Genomic DNA, 22,306 nt, shown 5'->3' with positions numbered 1-22,306 from the left:
AAAGGAAACATTTACAAATTCAGTAAATTATACCAGTGGATAGGAGAAATATTTGAAATACATTTGTGCAAATGTCAGCACTGGGTGGAAACACAGTCTCACCACCCAAGATGAAACAAGAACAAAAGGAAAATGCTTAACCTGCATTCATGTGTTTACTCTTACATAGTATCACTTGTGGGTCTTGGAACTTTTTATTATGGTTTTGGTGGTGATGTAGTCTGCTTTGCTGGTAGAAGATTTCTCATTAGGGAGGAGTACAACTTTTGCCGTTCTTGCCTTTGCATTCCATTTGAATATCAAATCACTTGCTTGTCTTCCTCCTTCTTAGAGAAAGATTTCAAATGCCTTTTTAAAGCTTTGTTCTTATTTTAATTTTTTCCCCCTCACTTCTTTTAGAATACTGAACAAACCCAGTCACAAATTCCAAAGGAAACGGTAAGAGTTTTGTCTTTGGCATGTCAACAGTGGTGGTGGTTTTTGAATGTTGCACTATTCCATCAAAGGAGGTTTTTCAGCATATAATTCCATTCATGATAGATGCTGTAGGGGGCTCTCTCCAGCTTTAAATTGCATCTCATGTTATTCCTTACACTTATTTCATATTTGTGTGTGTATGCATGTGTCTTCAAGTTACTTGGCATACTTTACCTTATAGGGAGAGTGATCGTTTCTGCCTGTAATTGGAGCACACTTAGATGAAGACACAAACAAATTGGTCTTAAGGAAAAGAAAGTTATTTAGTTCCCAGAAACTAAACTAGTTAAAGACACACAGCTTTCAGGTAGCAGCAAAATGCTCCAAAATGAACCACTCCCCAAAATTTGAACTGTTATCTCTTATTATAACCTTTTTAAAAAGCAACTTTAGGGTTGGTTCAGAAGAAATATTGCATTTGCTCCAGAGTAGCAGGTTCTACATTCAAGTACTGTGCATATTTCAGATTCAAGAACATCATAAATTATTTATTATATGAGCAACTGAAAGCATGAAGACTTTTTGCTTGTTTATTTAGTCTTTATAGTTATGTACATGGTCTCCATATTTTACATTGTATTTTTCATAATGCTTTCCTCTAATATTAAAAAAGTCCTGCAACACGAGAGTTTCCTGCCCAGGTTAAATCAGTATTCCAAAGAATCTCCTTATAGGGACATCTTTTGTACAATGGCAGCTTTTCAAGGGATTTAAAGCCAATCTGACCAGAAATCAGCATTTGCTCGTTCCTTTGCAAGGTTTCTTCAAAAAAAAATTTAGAGGTCCTCATTTAGAGAGGAAGAAGGTTGGACCAAGACATTTTGCTGGATGGTGTGAAGCATGTGAAGTCTCAGTATGTGTGATACTCAAATAATCAGGTTATTTTGATTAAGTTAAAAATCTCAAGTGCTCCTCTTCTCCTTTCCAGTAAATATATAACAATAATGAGCAAAATAGTTAATTTATATATATAAAAGAGTGATGGCATCACGGCGATGGACAAAACAACAAATCTACAGCCCCCCCAAACTCGAAAATTGGCAACGCAATCCATCATCCCCGCCTCCAGTAAGATACAACAAATTTACACATAAAACACTATCACAACACCAAAAAAATGCCAAAACTAAGTACGCATGCGCAAAAACACCATGCTTCAAACCTTTATGGCGCACGCGCGGCTCCAGTAAGATTTATATGACAAACACAATCACAGGGCCACAAACGGCCAAAAACTGCAACAGGCGATGTGCGTCTGCGCGCACCCCCCCATCCCTTCCCGCGCGCGCACACACACACCTCGCCTCAGAGCTGAAGGAAGGAAGGCAGGGAGGCCGATTCCTTGCTGGGCGCGGGATGGAGGAGGCCGCGCTGGGAGGCGTGCGGGCCTCACGTCGCTCTCTGCCCTCTCCCCCTCAATGTCCTCCCCCCTCGGGGCCCATGGAGGGCCCCGGTTGCCGTTCAGGCCCCCTCCTCCCGCCCCTCTCCCCTCCCCTCCCCTCAGCGCGAGGAAGGCCCCGCGGAGCCCCCCCCCGCCTCACCCTCTCTCCTCCTCCTCCCTTCTCGGTTCTTCTCGGAGGTCTTCAAGCTCTTCAAGGTGAGGGGGGAAGAGGAGGGCACGGCCCTCGAGCAGGCCTGGACCTCCCCTCGAGTTGTTTGGGGCGCCAACCCCCGCCCTTCCCGGCCTCAGGGCCCTTCCTTTTCCCCCTCACCCGGTTAAACGGCTGATGGGGAAAAGGAAAGAGCCTCAGGCCAGGAAGGGTGGAAGTTGGCGCCCAAAACAAGTCAAGGGAAGGCCCAAGTTGGCCCAGGCTGAGCTTCCCCCTTTTCTGTTGTTGTTATTGTTGTTGTTGTTCTCACCCACAAATGACAACCCCTCCAATGCCTCAGAAGCCCCCCTTTTTCCCCTCTCAAACCCTATCGCCCTCACCTTTCCCTTCCCTGTAATAATTATTAATATAATAACTGATCATCAGTTAAGAATGTAATAATCACCAATAATAATACTAATTTATTATTAGTATAATACTGATAATCATTCGAGAACATAATAATTCATAATAATAGTCAGTTCTTATTATTATAACTGACAATCATTCAACAATGTATTAACAAATCGTAATAATAGAAAATTATTATTATTATTATAGTAATAATCATTCACAAATTAATAATTATTATTATAACATTGATAATCATTCAACAATATAATAACAACTAATAATAAGTAGTTATTATTTTTATCACAATGATAATCATTCAAGACTATAATAATTATTATTGTTATAACAGAAGGCGCCTCATATAATCCACTTCTAAACAAATAATATCACATTATAAATATACACTAGAATCTCACTTATCCAACATAAACAAGCCGGCAGAACGTTGCATAAATAAATATGTTGGATAATAAGAAGGGATTCAGGAAAACCAGTTACACATCGAATTGGGTCATCATTATACAAATTAAACACCAAAACATCATGTTATACAACAAATTTGACACAAAAAGTAGTTCCATGCGCAGTAATGCTATGTAGTAATTACTGTATTTGCAAATTTACCACCAAAATATCACAATACATTAAAAACACTCACTCCAAAAACATTGACTATTAAAAGGCAGACTCCATTGCATAATCCAGAACATTGCATAAACGAATGTTGGGTGAGATTCTACTGTAATATGAAATAATTATTGTGGTACAATAATACACAACAATATCATCTCAGGACAGTAAATAAAGATCAACACTCTAAAAACACAGCTATTCCATCCAGGAAACAATCAGGGCCATCTAACACCTCCCACCAAAGGATTCCCCCCTTCACACAGGAAACCACCCACACTTTGAACCTACAAGGCCATTCCGTACTCATCACTCTCTCATCTCAGCACAGTAAATAAACAACAACAGTCTGAAAACACACAAATTCCATCCAGGAAACAATCAGAACCACCTAGCACCTCCCAACAAAGCATTCCCCCCCTCTAACACACGGAACCACCCAAGCTTTGAAACTACAAGGCCATTCCGTACTCTGGGGCCAATTTGCAATATATTAATATATATAATAATACAATACATATATAATACAATACATTGTATATACATATAATACTGCTAATAATATTATAATACACTACAATATAATACTAATAACAAAACAAAACAATATATATATATATATATTACTACTAATATTGTGAAATAGTCGTATATGTTATAGCGTAATATCCTATCATATGTCTTTAATGTAATAAATGAATAAATAATACTGTATAATTTTTGTTGATGGTCACAACAAAAATAAAACCCAATGTAGATTGACCAACATCACTAAAAAAAAGCCACAGCAACGCGTGGCCGGGCACAGCTAGTATTTATATATAATTTCATGAAAACCCACATCAGACAGTCATCTCATTCTGCCTAACGGTAGGGCCAAATGTGCCACACAATCTGTTTTTTTTTTTTAACTTACTAAACATAAGTTTCTGTATCACATTCTGTTGGTTAGTTACAATAGTGACATAATAAAATGAGAGGGCTCAATTTTTGGTGTAATTGAAGATTAATGCTCAAGAATATGCTCAAGTGTGTTTGATCAAGATAAACTGAAACCCATGTGATATGGATTCTGATAAGCTTGTTTGTTTTGCCTGTTTAAGCCAAACCTTTCTGAAATTATTCAGAAATCTAGATGTTGTGCTTGTTCTCTTACCATCCTGTGGCAGAGAAATAGTAGGTATTCTCTGTGCTTTTCAGGCGAGCCAACTGCTAACAATCTGCCAAACAATCTAAACAACATGAATGTATTATTACCAGCTGGATCACATATTTTTCAGTGCACTGCTTGAGGACTGCAAATATATCTGTATGGCAGTTTTTGTATGACATGAGTATCAGTGATGGAGAGCATAGGTATATTTCTTTTTGATTCTGTCTTGCTTCTTAATATCTTGTGCATATCTTCTTTTTCCAGCAGGAAATCAGTAGTTTGAACTTCGTTTTTTAGTGATTTGCAGGTTTACATGGCTGCCTTTCTCCCCTCCGCTTGGTTCTGCATCAATTCCCCTTCTGGCTTTTCTAGCTCTTGTTGTCAGATCCTTCATCTACTCTTTTCTGATTGTGTGTTTTGTTTTATTTTATTTTATTGTTCTTCTTGTTGTTGTTTGGTAACAAGCTTTCTGGTCTCTCTTGTGCTGTTACTGGTGAATTCAGTGCGCGTTGCTGTCATGGATTTGACAGCGGAAGAAAGCTTAGTGAAGATAGTAGCAATAAGGATGCTGGGAGAATCACAGGAGATTGGCAAATCACTAAAACAAAATTAGGTTCTTACAGCTTTGAAGCACAGGCTATCACAAATATTTGCAATATGAGATAAAAGTGCCTTTTGTTAGGAACTCCAAATGGCTCTCTAAAAGAAAAAATCCCAGTGTAATTTTACTCTGAACTTTTTCAGAGCTAGCAATGTCTCCGTCATGTAAGAATTCTTCCTTGCTTCATTGCAGTTAGGGACATTTTCTACAGCATTGCAAGAAGTCATGATTTTGCTAGGACTGTTATCAGCATCTGGCATGTGAGTCTTTGTTAAGCGATGAGAGCATGGATAGTGTCATCAATGCAGTAATGGCAGTAATGATAAGCAACTCCTTTCATTCCTTTCCACCTTCTAAACATTCAAAAAGTTCTTTTTCTCCCCTTCTTTCCCTTCCTGTGTGTTTCATCCATACAAGTTGTGGTAGTGATGATGATGATGATGATGATGATGATGATGATAATTTTATTTCTTCCCCGCCTCTCCTCATGGTTACAGAATAATTAAAACACTTAAAATTTCAAAAACACTACAAATGCACATGTTAAAATGTATTTCTATAAAAGCTAAATATTAAAATACACAAAATAGAGATTAAACAAAACACACATGTACAATTCATGCTTAAAGACTGTCTAAGTAGGCCTGCCAGAAGAGATAAGTCTTTACATGGTTTTTAAATTCAGACAGCTCATTTAGCTGTCAGAGTTCTTCTGGCAGGTTGTTCTACAGTCTTGGGGTAGTCAATGAAAAGGTCCTCTGGGTGACAGTTGCCAGTTGGCATGCTGGAGTAACGGTCCCCCATAGGACCTCAGTGTGTGGGGCGGATTGTACAGGAGAAGACGATCCTTTAAGTAACCTAGACTCAAACAATGTAGGGCTTTAAAGTTCAAAAATAACACTTCGTACTTTCCCTTAAAACTGATTGCCAGCCAGTGGAGTGACTTTGGAATAGGTGTAATATGCTCACTTCTAGATGTTCTTGTAACCAATTTGACTGCCGTTTTTTGAACCAGCTGGAATTTCTGAACTTGGTATAAAGGTAGCCCAATGTAAAGTGCATTACAAAAGTTCAACCTTGAGGTCAGGTCCTTCAAATCTAGGAAAGGGCACAACTGGTGTATCAGCCGAAGTTGATTATAATTGCTCCTGACTTTTGCATCTATCTGGGCTGACATTTGGAGAGAATGAATCAGGTGTACTCCCAAGCTGCAAACATAGTATTTCAGGGGGAGTGTAACTCCATCCAAAACTGGTTGACAAACCTCCATCATCAAATTAGGATCCTTGATGGTAAGCATCTCTGTTTTGTCTGGATTCAGTTTTGTCTAGATTCAGATTAGTTTTTCCTCATCCAGGCGTTCATTCAGTGGAGACACACTATCCATAGCTGAAGCTGTGTTTGAAGGCATGGAGAAATACATTTGGTAGGCTTGGGCCCGAAGCAGTTTGAATGATTTGTAATATTGAGTGGCCCGTTTCATAAAATCTCTGAAAATAGAACAGGGAGGAAGGAACCAGGAAGCCTGGCAAAACGGATTAAAAGAGCCAGATTTTATCAGCTACTGGAGAGGATAGAATTAAGTTTGCAATATACCTGAGGCAGAGGCTGCCACAGGGCTCGTGAAGAAAATGGGATTATCTGTGTCTTTTTCTCCTTCCTCCCGTCCGTACATTTCTTTTTGGAAAGTTTCCTAGGCTCCTCCTCCAGAGAGGGCCCTGCTGAGAAGTCATTTTTGCAGCAGCACCTGCATGGGGTGGGCATTGAAAAGTCTCTGAGTCCCTCTCGGAGCACAATGGGAGTTGAAGGTTTCCTCTCTCTTTGTTTCTCAGCCAATAAAAAGCCTGGTTGTGTCTATGCTCTGATTGGCTGAGAATGGACACAACCAACAACATTGGATTAAAAGCAACAATACAGGGAGAAACAAAAAACCAAAAGCAAAAAAAGGAAACAATAAAAGATAAGTTACAAGACATTTGATACAACAACACTTAACACACAGTCAAGGGATGTATTCCCAGTCAATCAGGCTCATTAGCTGACTAGACCAGCAGAACCCGACTCCCACCAGGGGACTACCTTGTAGCCAACTAGATGGTTCTGGATAGCCCTTTCACTGCTGCCTAGTTCTTCAGCTGGCCTTCTCACCACCAGCTGGTGTAACAGTCCCAGAGTGACTAGTATCCACCCAGTGAGCTCATTTCTATAAATACAACATATAACACTTTAAAATAAAAGAAGTTCTCCCACTCCTTGTGAACTCAGCACTACAGTTGCTCCCTCTTTGGAGGTTGCTGAGTCACACCCAGCTGGAATGGGCCTGAGGCTTCTGTCTCCTCACAAGTAGTCCAGAAAACAGTAAAGCTGGATGAAAATGTTTCAGGTCTCTTGTGGAGAAGCAGCAGCAGCAAGTGATGCTGTTACATTTAATGGATTTTTGAAATAAATCAATAGTGAATGGCTTCACCTTCTGCAGCTAAAGCTGCAGTCATTCCACTGCAGGGTAGAAGTACCAAGAGACCTCATTTCTTACATATTGGGATGTCTGTATATTGGTTGGGGGAAAATCTCTAGAACTGAAAGCTGAATGCTTCTGGCCTTGAGACTTGGTGATTACAAACTGTCAGTCATGTAACATTATTGTATATGATTGGCCTCCTATCTCATAACTGAAACACCCACTGTCAGTATCTGGATTTGGGGCAGAATGTGAAAGGATCTGTTGACAGTACCAAACAATATTCCCTAAATGGCATCCAGCACCTTGGATAGCTCCTTATACTTGTAGTGGATTCATCATCCTACCGAATGGAAGCTATCTCATTAGTTTATGAAGCTACATTTGGGCTATTCACTTGTCTAGATTTTTTCCTACTGTTTACGTGCCATTCCCCCCGCCCCCAACTAATCTAAGTTCTTGTTGTGTCCCAAACTATGAGAATAATATGGGCCTGCCTGCCTAACACTTGCCATTATAGAATCAGTAGTAAGAATGCTATATGGAAGACTCGGGATCCGTATACTACACCAAAGACTATCACTAAGTTTGTAGAGAGCTGGTACATGAAAGTATTTTTTATTTCTGTGTCTAAATTACACCACTATATATAAGAAACCGTTATATCTTCTGGACTGTCCCAGTTAAGATACAGTTGGCTACCCAATTATTCTAGATAACTGCAGCCAGAAACTTCCTGCTATCACATCACAACTTGGCTTCATGGGCTTCCCAGATGACAGTTCAGAATTTCTATTTTTTACTCTTCTATCCAAAAATGAAACAGATGCACCTTCTGGCAAACCATGGTGATTATTTTAATGTGAAAAAGAGAGACCACAATATGAGGACTGGTAATTTGTCATTAAATTTCTGTTTCTGAGGCTAATTATCTTAATCTTTTACATTGCATAGAAATAAATTGTTAATTATGATATGAGGAACATCTGCCAGTTAACCTTTGTCCTTCTCCTGAAAAGTCAATAGAGCTGGGATAATACTGTGAATTTTGATTCCCTCCCCCCTCTGTGTTTGTTTTCTTTCTCTCCAATCTGTTTTTGACCCCTCTCTTAGCTTCACCTGTGGGGACTTGTTGTTGTTCAGCATTCTTAGTGACTTTGATGGTGCACCTTTGGGGATATGTGGAAGGGGAAGAGAAAAAGGCACAATTTTGGCATCTATATGAGGGAGAAAAATATTCACATGTTGCAAATGATGCCTTAACAGTCCCCAATATGGCTGTGATTATTCTTAGAGTTTCCCCACAAATCCCAGGTTATGCATAGTGTAAACATTCTTTTCAGTTTTTCAGCTATGACGGAAAATAGTGTCTCAATATTAGCTTACCTAATTATTACTAATCTTTTCTAGAGAGACATTTAGAAATATACAAGTGTGCTATCTATTTGCATGGCCAATGATGAGACCCCAAAATTCTGTTCAATATTTTGTGCAAATAAAGCATGACCCATATTCCCTGTCAAGTTCCAGTTATTTCTGATGCTGGGAGAATTATGGCCTTGATATGCAATCGTTAGCTGAATTACTTCACTTTGGAAATATATATTTTAAACTGTGAAATAATGTATGGTGCTTGAGCAATCCATGGTTTTCTGAAAGGCTTGATAGAGAGTTGGGTATCCTCCTTGAAGAGCCACTTGCAAATACTGTATATGAGATTTTTCGGACTTCGATCAATGTTCCTGCTAATACATCATGCTATTTAGAGCTGAATTGTTATTGCCAGATGGGGAGAGTTTTGTTTTGGATGAGGCTGACAGGATTATTCTCTGTGTTGATTGGGTTATTGTGAATGTTGCTTATTATTTCTTATGACTTTCAGTGAGATAAAGCAAAATGCAGTCTTTTTGTTTTTCAGTAGTTTAAGAATGGCCACATATAATAGAAAGAGTGATTGCATTTGGTTTCATATCAACTTGGGGGCAGCTTTGAAAGATTTAAGATTACATTTTTAATAAAGATGCAATCTAAAAACAAATCTGGCAGTCTTTAAAAAGAGAAAAATATATTCAGTTTACCCCATGAAGTTTCTGTGATCTGTTTCTTTTATCAAATGGAGCTAGCAGTTTCTGAGTACCTGATTTGGAAAAAAAAAAGTGCAAGGAGTTAAAATACCAATCCCTAGGGAATAGACTTACTAATGCACACAATCTCTTTCTCTGGCTAATTTGAAACCTTTGGATGTTCAAAATTAATAAGCTGAATGATGGTGAACCACCCTGTACATGTGAGTAATTCACAAGCAGCTTTTTGTATACTTTCTATATTTTAACATGGAGTACTGCATCCAATTCTGGGCACCACAGTTTAAAAGAGATATTGACAAACTGGAAGGTGTCCAGAGAAGGGCAACTAAAATGATCAAAGGCCTGGAGACCATACCCTATGAGGAGTGTCTTAAAGAACTGGGTATGTTTAGCCTGAAGAAGTAAAAAGTTGAAAGGAGATGTGATAGCCATGTATACATATATGAAAAGGTGTCAGACTAGGACTAGGAGCAATGGGTTCAAATTACAGGAAAGGAGAATCCACCTAAACATTAGGAAGAACTTTCTGACTGTAAGAACTCTTTGCCTCTGAGTATGGTTGAAGTGCCTTCCTTGGAAGCTTTTAAATAGAGGCTGCATGGCTATCTATTAAGGGTTGCTTTGATTGTGCTTTTCCTGCGTGGCAGGGGGTTGGACTAGATGGCCCATGTGGTCTCTTCCAGCTATGATTCTATGATTCTATGTTAAAGTCAAGCTCTTTCATATATTAAGTCATATATGTCTGTAGTTAATACTTTGTGGTTGTCGTCTAGCATTAGAAATCAAGTTTTAATAGCTCTTGAAATGCAGGTGATACTTGTTTGAATCTACCATTTCTTACAGGGAAATTTATTTCTGAATTTCATCACACTATAATATTAATAGTACAAGTATATTATTTGGCAGATTTTTGAGTTCTCAAAGATGAGACATATAAGACCAGTTATACCTGACACAGGAGCCCCGGTGGCAAAGTGTGCTAAAGCACTGAGCTGCTGAACTTGCAGACCGAAAGGTCCCAAGTTCAAATCCCGGGAGCAGAGTGAGTGCCCACTGTTGCTCCAGCTTCTGCCAACCTAGCTGTTAGAAAGCATGCCAATGTGAGTAGATCAATAGGTACCGCTCTGGTGGGAAGGTAACGGCGCTCCATGCAGCTTAGAAATGGAGATGAGCACCAACTCCTAGAGTCAGACATGACTGGACTTAACGTCAGGGGAAACCTTTACCTTTTTATACCTGACACAAACATTTGTTCATTCCTAAAGTAACGTAAAGTAACATAACATACACCATGATGCAAAATTTAGCCATTATTAATTATTTGAGTTATAATTGTTGTTGATTCATTGCCAGTAAGAATAGATTTTCATCAATAAGTTGTCAAATGACTAGACTAACCAAGGGTACTATGTACTTGACTTTGAGATTAGAGATTAGAATTTTTTCCTTTGCCTCAGCCAGAAAGTTATTTTGGATGAGCTCTGAGACTGGTGGTCCATCTGGCTTCCAGTGATGATCAGCCACATACAGAGCTAAAAAATCATTCATTGCGAAATTAGTTAATTACACCAATTTAGTATCAAGATTCAACAACATTTAGATTTTTAAAAAATCATTAAATTCTGGCAATGTTACTTTTCAATAAAGTTGAATCTTCCTTGTTAGATTAATTTGTTAGTGAATATTTTAGCAGTTATTTGTAAGATAACTTGTCACGTAATGAATTGATTTCTTAGTATTCCCTCACTGACTTATTGACGATTATTTTCTTCTTTGATTTAACATTAATATGTTAGTGCTGATGTCAACATTATTCATCAGTCTTTAGAAAGTCCATAACACAGTGGACTTTGCCTCTGTGGAAAAGCACAGTGGAAAAGCAATTACTTTTTTTGGAGTAACACATGGAATATTCTCCCCTCCCCCAAATTCGGACCTTTAGTCCATAAACCACCCTGTGTTTCAAAGTTTTGACCCAATTTATAGCTCCAATGTTGGGTCCTTAGATGTAGCAGTGTCATGGCTGATATGATATCAGTAGCTATCTTCCATTAATGCATCTAATTGAATGATAACATCATCTACAAGTCCAATTATATTTTCTATATGATTACAGGGACTGCTGACACTACACATTTTATGAAATGTTGCCATGATCATTAAAAGTAAACATTGCACTATTGTTTTTTAATATGAATAGACTTCCTGGTGGGGAAATTTGTTTCTTTCCTCTAAATCTGTCCTTCCTTACATTATTTCAGAAGATACATGGCCAGGCCAAGACAACATTCTGCTGAGGAAAAGCTCAAAATGTTCTCTGTCCCCCTTCCATGTATGAAAGCCAACTAAATAAACAAGATAATCTCACTTCAGTATTGGCAATAGAACAACATCCTTCATAATATCCAAAGGAAGCTGGGAAGAGAAATAAGTATAGAATGGACTGTCTTTCTCAAGGTGTCTGTAAATTCTTTGAATAGGCTTGAGGATTACCCTGCCCTCTTAAACCTAGATTACCCATTTTTCCTGCTCCTCCCAATATATGAATGGGAAATTAGGCAGCAGCCAGGCAAGAAGGATCAACCCTGACTGATCTAAGAGCCAGTTCATAATCCCTGGAAAACTTCTATGTAGCTTCAGCAGATGTCGTCATCATATACTGTCAAAATATAGGCAACAGTGGTCCTTGCTGAGCAGTTATCTTTGTTCTTCCACTGACCATAACAATAAACCATGCCAGATGAGTGGTTGAGGGCCAGCTTGCAAGGAAGATTACTACTGGAGATTTGAAGAGGAGCTGGAGGAGGAATAGTGGTAATGTGCCACATTTAGCTAATCCTCCCTAGCTTCTTCTGGCTACGACATGGACAGCTGAGCAAAGTGACAGTTATACAATATCCAGTACAAAAGCAAACTATTGTGTTAGTGCCTACATGTCACACTACCCTTTGTGCTGCTTCAGGAAGGGGAGAGCAGTATGGCTGTTTCACCTTAGGGCACCATCCCTGTAGATGTGCCCTGTAGCAGGGGGAAATTAAATTATCCCCTCCCAAATCCTGGATTGAATAATAGAAAGCAGCCACTCTACCCATAAATACTGGCCCTTTGCATATAAAGCTGTGACATATTCTGCCTAAGATGGTGGTGGGCTCACTCTTGGGAAGCAACACTGCCAGGAAATAACATGTGCCACCTCATCACTTCCTGTTTGTTTTCATGCTGTTTTCCAGCAATTGTGGGTTTGGGTTTTGCTAGAAAGCACACCACTGAATGTCTGGGGGCTGTTTGGGTGATTTTAAGTGAATTGTTGAAAATATTCAAGAACTGGAAAGTGTGGATTTTGTGTGGGATTATTCCTAGACGCTTGAGGGCTGAAAAAATGGGATGAGACTGGCTCTGCATGTAACCTTTGGATTACACTTTCCTCATGTTTTTATACATGGATCTTCAAATTAACGGTAGACCTATGACAACCCCATAAATTTCATAAGATTTTCTTAGTCAAGGAATGCACAGAGATGTTTTACCATTTCCTTGTTCTGTAATATAGCCCAGTGTTTCTCAACCTTTTTATGACCATGGTCCTCTTCCGACTATATTTCCTTCCAGTATCCCCCTCAGCCCAGGATATTCCGAGTGGGGAATCGGTGAAAATCACTTTTTTTACAAACAAAACATTTAACTAGCTACCTTTCTACTGGTAGGACAGGGGAGGCATGTGGCCCCAAGTAGTCCACTGCACCTGGTTTTTATTGGCAGTCTCCCATCATAATACTAACGGTCTGACCCGTTAACCTCCTAGAGCAGACAGGAACTGATGCCTTTAGTGTATTTAAACTTACCTCTGGCTCTGTGACTGGAGCTGTAGCAGAGAAAGGCTTCAAATTTGAATGCTGCAGTAGCTTATAAATCACATTTCAATGATAAGATTAGAACTTAAAGTAGAGCCCCGTCTTTCATGACATACCAAACACAGCACTGCATAGAGCCACTGATATTTAGCAGCTACTGTTAGATTTGTGCTAAAGTGCAATCCTTGCCAGATGTGACATATTAACTTAGCTAATAAGAATAATGAGCCTCTGTATGTATGTGCAAATAAGATTAATTAATGTTTACCCTAACATGTGGCAGAAATTAAAATATTTAGCTCAGGAGAAGCTGAAGTGAGAAGAAAGCGATTTTTTAAATGTGTCTGAGGATCAGCTGCACGGGATTATATAGTTAAGCATTGGGCACTTGTAGCATCACTGAGAAAATCAAACCTATGAGCACATTTTGCCTGTGAGGCTCTTTAGGTTTGCTGTTTAATCAAATAAAGAAAGCAGAAGTGAAATCAATGGGGAAGCTACATCACATTAGTGGCCTGATGCCCAGGTTTGAATGAATATGCTCTTTTTAATATGTATTCATCTGTATGGAGATATACCAGTGGAACTCAGAAACTTTCAATTGTTCTCCACAGAAAGATGCTAAACTTGAAGTCTCAAAGGAATGTATTTGGTTGCCTAAGTACTTTTGTTCTGTGTACATGAAGCAACCGTTTAATTATGAAAGATTTTTATGGACACTTGAACTCACGGGATGATAGCCTTACAAAGGCTATCATCCCATTATTTAATTATTACTCAATCTGATTGGGGGGGGGGACCAAGCTTCTTTGTTTACAAATGGCCCCCTGTATATTACAAAAAAGAAGACATATCCCATATCTGTGTGAGAAAAGAACACCTTTTAAAAGATAGAATTTTAAAGATGAATTTTATCTGCATTTTAAAAATTATGCATACTAAAAGAATATTTAAAAACCAATATTATGTCTGATTTTTATGCTGTAATGTATTGCTCAGTTTAATAAAATTGTGCCTAGTTTTAAACAAGGGCATATATGTAATGGCTTTATTTCTTTGTTAACAATAAAACCATGAGTTAGGTTAATAAGGATGAGCTGCATCAAACGTTATCAGAGGTAGTGAAGTTGAAATCATTAAACCCAAACAAAACTTGTAAGATAGTTGGTTAATGCTCCAGGGAAGAAAAAAGAGGACACATGCATCTCTGAGTAAGGTTCATCCTTGCAATTCTAAATCAGGATAGTACATTCATACAAGTATGTATGTATGCATATGGTAGAGGATAAGTATACCTTATGCTTGACTAGAATTTTGGAAATAATAGTAATAATAGTAATAATAACATTATTCTTATATCCCACCCTGTCTCCCAGAAGTTACTCAGGCCGGCTTACGTAGGGAAAGCCCAGTGGAACAAAAATTAAAATGCATCACCATAAAATACATTTCGATTACAAGGTATTAACCACATAAAAACATCATAAGAACATGAACTCAACAACTGCTGATAACCAGTAGCCAGTAGGTGTGATCAGTGTTAAAAGGCCAGGGTTTGTGCAAAATACTACAGGGACAGGGCTGGTAATAAAGTGCAAAGGCTAGATATTAGGTAGGGGTATAAAGGCCAAGTCAAATTGTTAAACTGATAAGTCAAAGGCACATTGGAACAACAAAGTTTTCAGGTCTTTCTGGAAGGTGGCCAGGATGAGCGCTAATCTAGCCTCTCTGGGGAGGGAGTTCCAGATTAAGAGATAACAGATTTAACAGATTTTGGAAATTTTTGGAATATTTTAACAGAAATAACAGATTTTGGAAATCTTGCATGTCCATGACGAGATACCTGGGGATGTGATCCAAGTCTAAACACAAAATTCATTTATGTTTCATATATACCTTATGCACATAATCTGAAGGTAATTATATACAGAATATTTTAATAATTTTGTACCTAACACCAAGTATGAGTACCTTAGACCAGCAGAAAGTGAAGGTCTCAACCACCCATGTGGATAATTTTGAATTCAGGAGTAGTTTGGATTTAGGAATTCCAGATTAGCAATACTCAAACTGTTTAATAAGATCAAAAGAAAGAAATCAACTATCAATAAATAAAATATGTTGTGTTGTAATCTCATGATTACAACATTCGTGAGTTTGTAGGAAATCAGTACAGCCATCCTATATCCATATTAGTTTACCTAATATTCAGCATTGTATCTTCAAAACACACCCTTCTCTTTAAGCATATTGACAGAATACACATGTGTTTAGCTATATAAACAATGTCACGTCTTACAATTAATTTGTATGTGACTGATGTTAAAAGACAGACAGATACTAAATAGGCAACCACAGGACTCTGTTAAGGTTATTTTCCCCCTTGAAACAGACAAACACAAATGCCCCTTTTCCTATTGTAGAAGTTTAAGAATTTTAGGAACAAAAGATAATATTGTTTAGAACCCAAGGTCAAATTTAACACATCCTGAAAACAGGGCATCTGGATAATAATAATTTTGCAGTATGTTTGATGTGATGGAAAAAACTCCACCTATCTTGACAATATTCCGAATGTTATACTATTCTGCTGCTGGTCTAGCTATGAGCAAACCCTGAAAGGAACAAGTTGAAAGAACTGGATAAAATATAAATGATACATAGCATCATACAAGTTCAGTTAGAAAACAAATGAAGTAGAAATCATAAACTGTTCATTCCTATTGCCTATCATTTACTGAGTTTTGAGTGTAGATTTCATGGGAGAGTTCCAAATCTCAATATCCCCAGATGATATCCTAAACATCCAGTTGTTCATCACATTTGTATCCCTGTCTCCCCAAGACAGGTAGACATGAGCCTGACATTTTATCGGTGAGCTACATTAGGCTCAGGTAGTTGTTAGTGGGGAATGTGATGCTGGGGAAAAACTTCTCCCTGGGAAGGCAGATTGTAAGCTTCTAATAAATAAAATATGGATTGAGCTCCACATGGCTTCCAATAAAAGAAGGAGAGATGTGCTTGTCAAGTTCAGACTATTTCACGTGCTTCTAGAACTCCTTTAAGACTCATCCTCCCACTCCACAAGAAAGGTTAATCAAGATTTGTAGTGATCTTAGGCAGCACTCAATTATTCAACATTAGTCTAGAAGCACCTGATATAAAGCCGCCACCAGATCAGCACTACTAGAATTATGCTGGAGGAAAAATATGCATTTGTACATTAGGACTGTAATGTATATAAGGACCATTTAAATTAGTATTTTAACTCACCATTTTTAAAGATTGTGCTTTATATTCCTGTTGTTCTTGTTTTGATAAATAATTTTTACTAAGATTAAAACAAAACCAACATATAAACATACAAAAAATGCAATTGCATCCTAATCATCAAAGAAACAATAGCTAGCACAGACTACAAAAAATCTACGTTATCAAATCTAAGGGCTTTATATTCTCAGTATGTTTCTCTTGGTTTTCTACACCCATTTGGTGAAAAAGAACCATTGGTACATCCTTTACCGACATAATAACATACTTCTAGTCCAAAAAACCAATTATGGAGATTAGGCTCAATCTTTCTTAAAGTTAGTTAGGGATTTCTCTTTAAACAACATCGTGAGTTTATCCATTTCTGCACGTTTGCTTATTTTCATAAGCCATCATCTTAGGACTGAATAATTGAGTCTTTCCATCTTTGAGAGTAGGTAATTCTTGCTGCTGTTATCATGTATAGTAATAACCTTCAACGTATTCCATTGAGTTGTTCATCTAACATCTCGAGCAGTTAGAGTTCAGAGTTTATTTCAAATTTGACTTTAACAATTTCTTCTAAAATCATATGCATTTGTACCCAGTATTTCTGGTCCTTTTTACATGACCACCAAATATGGTAAAAAATGCCCACCTTTCCCCCACCTTTCCAACAGTTACTAGAACTATTTTTATATATCTTAGCAATCCTTTCTGGTGTTAGGTACCATCTATACATCATTTTATTTTAAAAATTCAAATCATTGCACAGTGTACATTTTAAACTTTTTGTTCAAACTCTTTCCCATTGTTCTATTTGTATTTGTTTACCAAAACTTTGTGGCAATTTAACCATACATTTTTTTACCTGTTCCTTCTCCATTTCATATTTCAACAATAATTTGTACAACTTAGCAATTAAGTGATTATCTCTAGAGTCCAAACCAGTTTCAAATTTGGGTATATCCATAACAAATACAAGTATTTTTTTCCATTTTAAATAGTTCTATTAATTGTCTGTAGGGAAATGGTTGTATTGGAAAGTACTTAGGCAGTAGTTCCTCTCTTGTCTTTATTCTATACCAATCATTATCCAACACCAAGAGGTCTTTATAAGTCAACCATTTCTTTTTCAAGGCAATTTTCCTTCTAAACAGAACTTCATGTGGAGAGTGATGTTCTGCTGTCATATCTTTTCTTATACTTATTCCACACATTTAATAACAATCTCCTTATGCAGTGATTATGAAATAAGAGTCTGCCTTTATTTTATCATACCAGAGATAGGCATAGAGCCCAAATTTCAGATCTTCTCCTTCTAGTTGTAGTAAACATTTGTTTTCTGACCTTCCTTTTTAAATCAAAAATTCTGTACAAGGGAGCATACCACTCCTTTTTATCTTGAGGCATTTTAAAGTGTATTTATTTGCTTTTTAAAGAAACAACTTTTATTCTGCTAAGAATTTCTTTAAAATAAATGCATGATTTCTACAGGGCACTATTATGTGTACAAATGGCTCCCAGTTATTTTCAGCCTTGGGTCCAAGAATGCTGTTACATTACTATTCCCGGAAGCCAAACTTCAGCATAATCTCCAATCAAGGACTCTAGACGTTGTACAACATCAGAGACAAAATTTGGAAACCAGCCTGCTAGATTCTGACATGTCTCCATCTGTATTGGAATATATTTGTGGTGGGTTCTCCTTCTTTGGAGGTTTTTAAACATGATGGGTGGCACTGGCTATACGTAATGAATGTTTTGATTATGTGTTCCTTTGTGGCAAGTGGTTGGACTGGAGGGCTCTTGCAGTCTCTTCCAGCTCTGTGAGCTTATAATATTTTAATAGTTGAGTATTTGTAGACAGTGGACCCTTTCATACTGCAAGATTACAGTGTTACAATTCCACTTCAGTTGTCATGAAATCCTGGATTTGATAGTTTGTTCAGATTTAGTGGAGCTTCGTGGTTGAGATTTCTCAATGACACTCCCTAAAATATGTATACATATGTATATGTGTGTATATATATATATATATGTATATATATATATATATATATATATATATGTGTGTGTGTGTGTGTGTGTGTGTATACATATACACACACACACACATATATATATATATATACACACACACACAATATAATTTACAATAATATATAATAATTATAACATATCGTATATACATATAATATTCATAATATTATATTATAATATGATATAATACTAATAATACAATATAATAATATTAATTATATACTATATTTTACATGTAATATTACTAATAATATTACAATATATTGATACAGTACAATATGGTAATTTATTACGAGTATTGTACTATACTCATAATATAATATTGTATGTAAATTTAATTTGTAAGCTGCTCTGAGTCCCCTTCGGGGTGAGAAGGGTGGCATATAAATGTAGCAAATAAATAAATAAATAAATAGCAAATAAATAATAATAAAATACAAATCCCCAGCATTCCAAAGGTTTCAGTGCTAAAGTGGGGCTATAGGGCTATAATTTTGTCATTTAAAAGGGCCTAGTGTTTCTCATGCTTTTGCTATTTCACACACACACACCCCTTTCAGTATACTGTATTGGGGTTTCCCAAATCTGCTCCAAGCCATTTCCCTCATTTTTCCAAAGCAAATGTGGGGATTCGGGGAATTGGGACTGTACGAGAGGAGGAGCAATTCATTCTGTACTGTTGCTTGTTATTCTGGAAGAAGGCCATTGGCTATAACCCATAATTAAAGTTTTATTAACTTACCTTGAGCTGATTTTTTTTAAACTTATTACTCGCTTTGTTCTTGTTTATTAATTTTATTTTTCCTGCTATTTTTGCGTTAACATTTTATTTATCTCATCTTCTATGCTTTCACAATGTTCTTATTTTCTTTCCTGTAACTGTCATTTCATAAAAGATAGGTGGCATAGTCAATGTTGTTTCCTGGTGTGTGTATGGAGGAGATTACATACTCGTCTTTTATTTCTCCTTAATATAAGTCCTTCCATTTATTTTCTGACTATTATTAATTGCTGCTGTCCAAGGTTGAACAGAAGTATCTGTGGCTTTCTAAGTGCCACAGCAATTTTCCTTTCTTTTTTCCTTCTTAGTTAATTTTTAAAATCATTTTGTTCTCTCTTATTCTTCAAGTTTTTCATAAATTCACAAGGCTTGTTTCCTGTTTTATCTGTAATTGTGTGCCCTCAAGTCATTTCTGATATATAACAATCCTAAGGTGACCTTATCAAGATTTGTTCAGATGGAGTTTGCCTTTCTCTGAGAAAGCATGACTTGCTTAAGGTCACCCAATGGGTTTCCATGACCAAGCAACAATTTAAAACCTGTTTTTTAAAGTCTTAGTTAAATACTTAGGCTGCTACACCATGCTGGCTCTTGCTTGTCTTCTATCATACTGTTATGTTCCCTCACCCCTTGGATCATCCCCACTTAGGGAAAGTCAAGTTTCAGCATGCATGGAATAACAGGAAATGCCACAAACGTATTTATGGTTTTCCATTTAGAGAAAGTGATGGACAGTTGTATTCCTAGAAATCAGTGTCCGTTGTCATACAAACATATCTAATTTCAAGAAGTGTATGAGCCATTTGATTGTAGACTGTGTATACTTCTTGAGCATCTTCAACCTGTGACCTTCCAGGTATTTTTGATTACAACACCCAGAAGCCCTAGCCAGCTTTTCATTGATCAGGAATTCTGGGAACTGAAGTCCAAAATGCCTAGAGAGCCTGGGTTAGGTCTTTGACTTTCTTGGAATCCATGAGCTTTAGACTATCAATTTGCCAAATTTTATGTGTCCCAACTAAATGCATCTCTGAATCTCAGAGGGCCAAGCATCTTTATATATATAATGTTCTATTTTTTAAAAAAATCCATTGCACAACTTCATGTGGCCAAATTACAGTCAATATTACAACAGATAGGAAGACTACAGAAAGATGAGGGAGAATGGTGAAAGGAAAACAATGAAATGGAGAAGGTCATAGAATCATAAAATTATAGAGTTGGAAGAGACCTCACAGGTCATCCAATCCAACCCCCTGCCAAAAAGCAGGAAAATCACATTCAAAGCACCCCTAACAGATGGCCATCCAGCCTCTGCTTAAAAGCCTCCTCAGCTGTGGTGCCCAGAATTGGACACAGTATTCCAGGTGTGGTCTGACCAAGGCGGAATAGAGGAATAGCACGACTTCCCTGGATCTAGACACTATACTGCTGTTTATGCAGACCTAAATCCCATTGGCTTTTTTGCCGCCACATCACATTGTAGGCTCATGTGTAACTTGTTGTCCACAAGGCCTCCAAGTTCTTTTTCACACATACTGCTGTCGAGCCACGTGTCCCCCATTCTGTATCTTTGCATTTCATTATTTCTGCCTAAGTGGAGTATCTTGTCCCTGTTAAACTTCATTTTGTTAGTTTTGGCCCATCTCTCTAATACGTTAAGATCGTTTTGAATTCTGCTCCTGTCTTCTGGAGTATTGACTATCCCTCCCAATTTGGTGTTGTCTGCAAACTTGATGATCATGCCTTCTAACCCTTCATCTAAGTTGTTAATAAAGATGGTGAACTGAACTAGGCCCAGGACAGAACCCTGTGGCACTCCACTCGTGACTTCTTTCCAAGATGAAGGTCGGTGTGTTAAGAGATGAAGCTTAACAAGGGAAGCATATAAAAACATACTTGGGCTTCATATGAAGTGAACTGGTGAGGGACCATAGTCATAAGACTCTCCCCACTGCCACATGATTTCATGTCACTTCTGCCACCCTGATGCTAAGTTTGAGCTTGAAGAAAATAAGTCACCTATGCAGTTTATCACCCATCGAATTTTTATTGCAAATTACATACTCGAGCAGCTTCATTCATTCAGTTGAAGTAATTTCAGGTGACCTTTTCTTTAGAACAGCAGCTCTGAACAGGGCATTGTGAAGTTGCTAATTGTTTTGGACATGGTACACAAAAACTCTTGAGGGAGTTGAGTCTTGTTGATCAGCCATCGCAGCACGTAAATTGACTTGAGTGTGTTTATTTCCGGTGGTGCCAGGGAACATGAAGCAATAAATTCCTTCTGCAAGATCATTTCATCATGAAAATAATCTTGAGGTATTTTGATTGACATGCCGAAGCTGTTAATTTGGAGCATATCAAGATCAAATGGAAGTTATTGCAATTAGTCGGTGATTGTCTTTATCTTTTTTCATTTTTGTTTTTAAATGCCACATTTTACATAGCCTCCCTTGTGTTTTAAAGTTATGATTCATGATGATCTCTGGATTTTGGTAGTGGTTTATTGATTTTCTTTCTTACGTTAAGTATGGAGGAAAAAGAGCTTTATCCCACAAATTTTCCTCTCCTTTTTAAAAAGAGCTCGATCCATATTTTTGTATAATTTTTGCTACCCTGTTTCCCCTAAAATAAGACATCCCCAGAAAATAAGACCTAGTAGAGGTTTTGCTGAATTACTAAATATAAGGCCTCCCCCGAAAGTAAGATCTAACAAGGTTTTTGTTTGGAAGCATGCCCGCTGAACAGAACACTAGAGCATGCAGGATCTGTAAATAGAGTGTTGTACATGGAAATAATGGCAATTACAAGAAATTTTTGATAGGACTCACAGTTTGTCTGGTTATGCTGGTTTGGGATGACAGCTACTGTACACTATATAATAAATGTTCATTTTTTGTTCAACAATAAATGTGAATTCTTCTTCATGGAAAAATAAGACACCCCCTGAAAATAAGGCCTAGCACATCTTTGGGAGCAAAAATTAATATAAGACACTGTCTTATTTTCAGGGAAATATGGTAGTTCTTT

General features: G+C 37.5%; 1 protein-coding gene across 1 annotated transcript in view; it reads left to right on the top strand.

Annotated features, from left to right (window-relative positions):
• The window catches only part of pard3 (par-3 family cell polarity regulator), a gene marked incomplete in the record, with an annotated part of 618,554 nt that overhangs the window by 375,773 nt on the left and 220,475 nt on the right, over positions 1 to 22,306 (top strand). The window contains 1 exon segment of the mRNA XM_062984552.1: positions 400 to 438. Coding sequence (XP_062840622.1) covers positions 400 to 438 — 39 coding nt within the window.

Source organism: Anolis carolinensis, chromosome 6, assembly GCF_035594765.1.
Source record: "Anolis carolinensis isolate JA03-04 chromosome 6, rAnoCar3.1.pri, whole genome shotgun sequence".
NCBI classification, from domain to species: Eukaryota; Metazoa; Chordata; class Lepidosauria; order Squamata; family Dactyloidae; genus Anolis; species Anolis carolinensis.
Note: the sequence above shows the minus strand (reverse complement) of the source record. Positions and strands in the feature narration are given on the sequence as shown.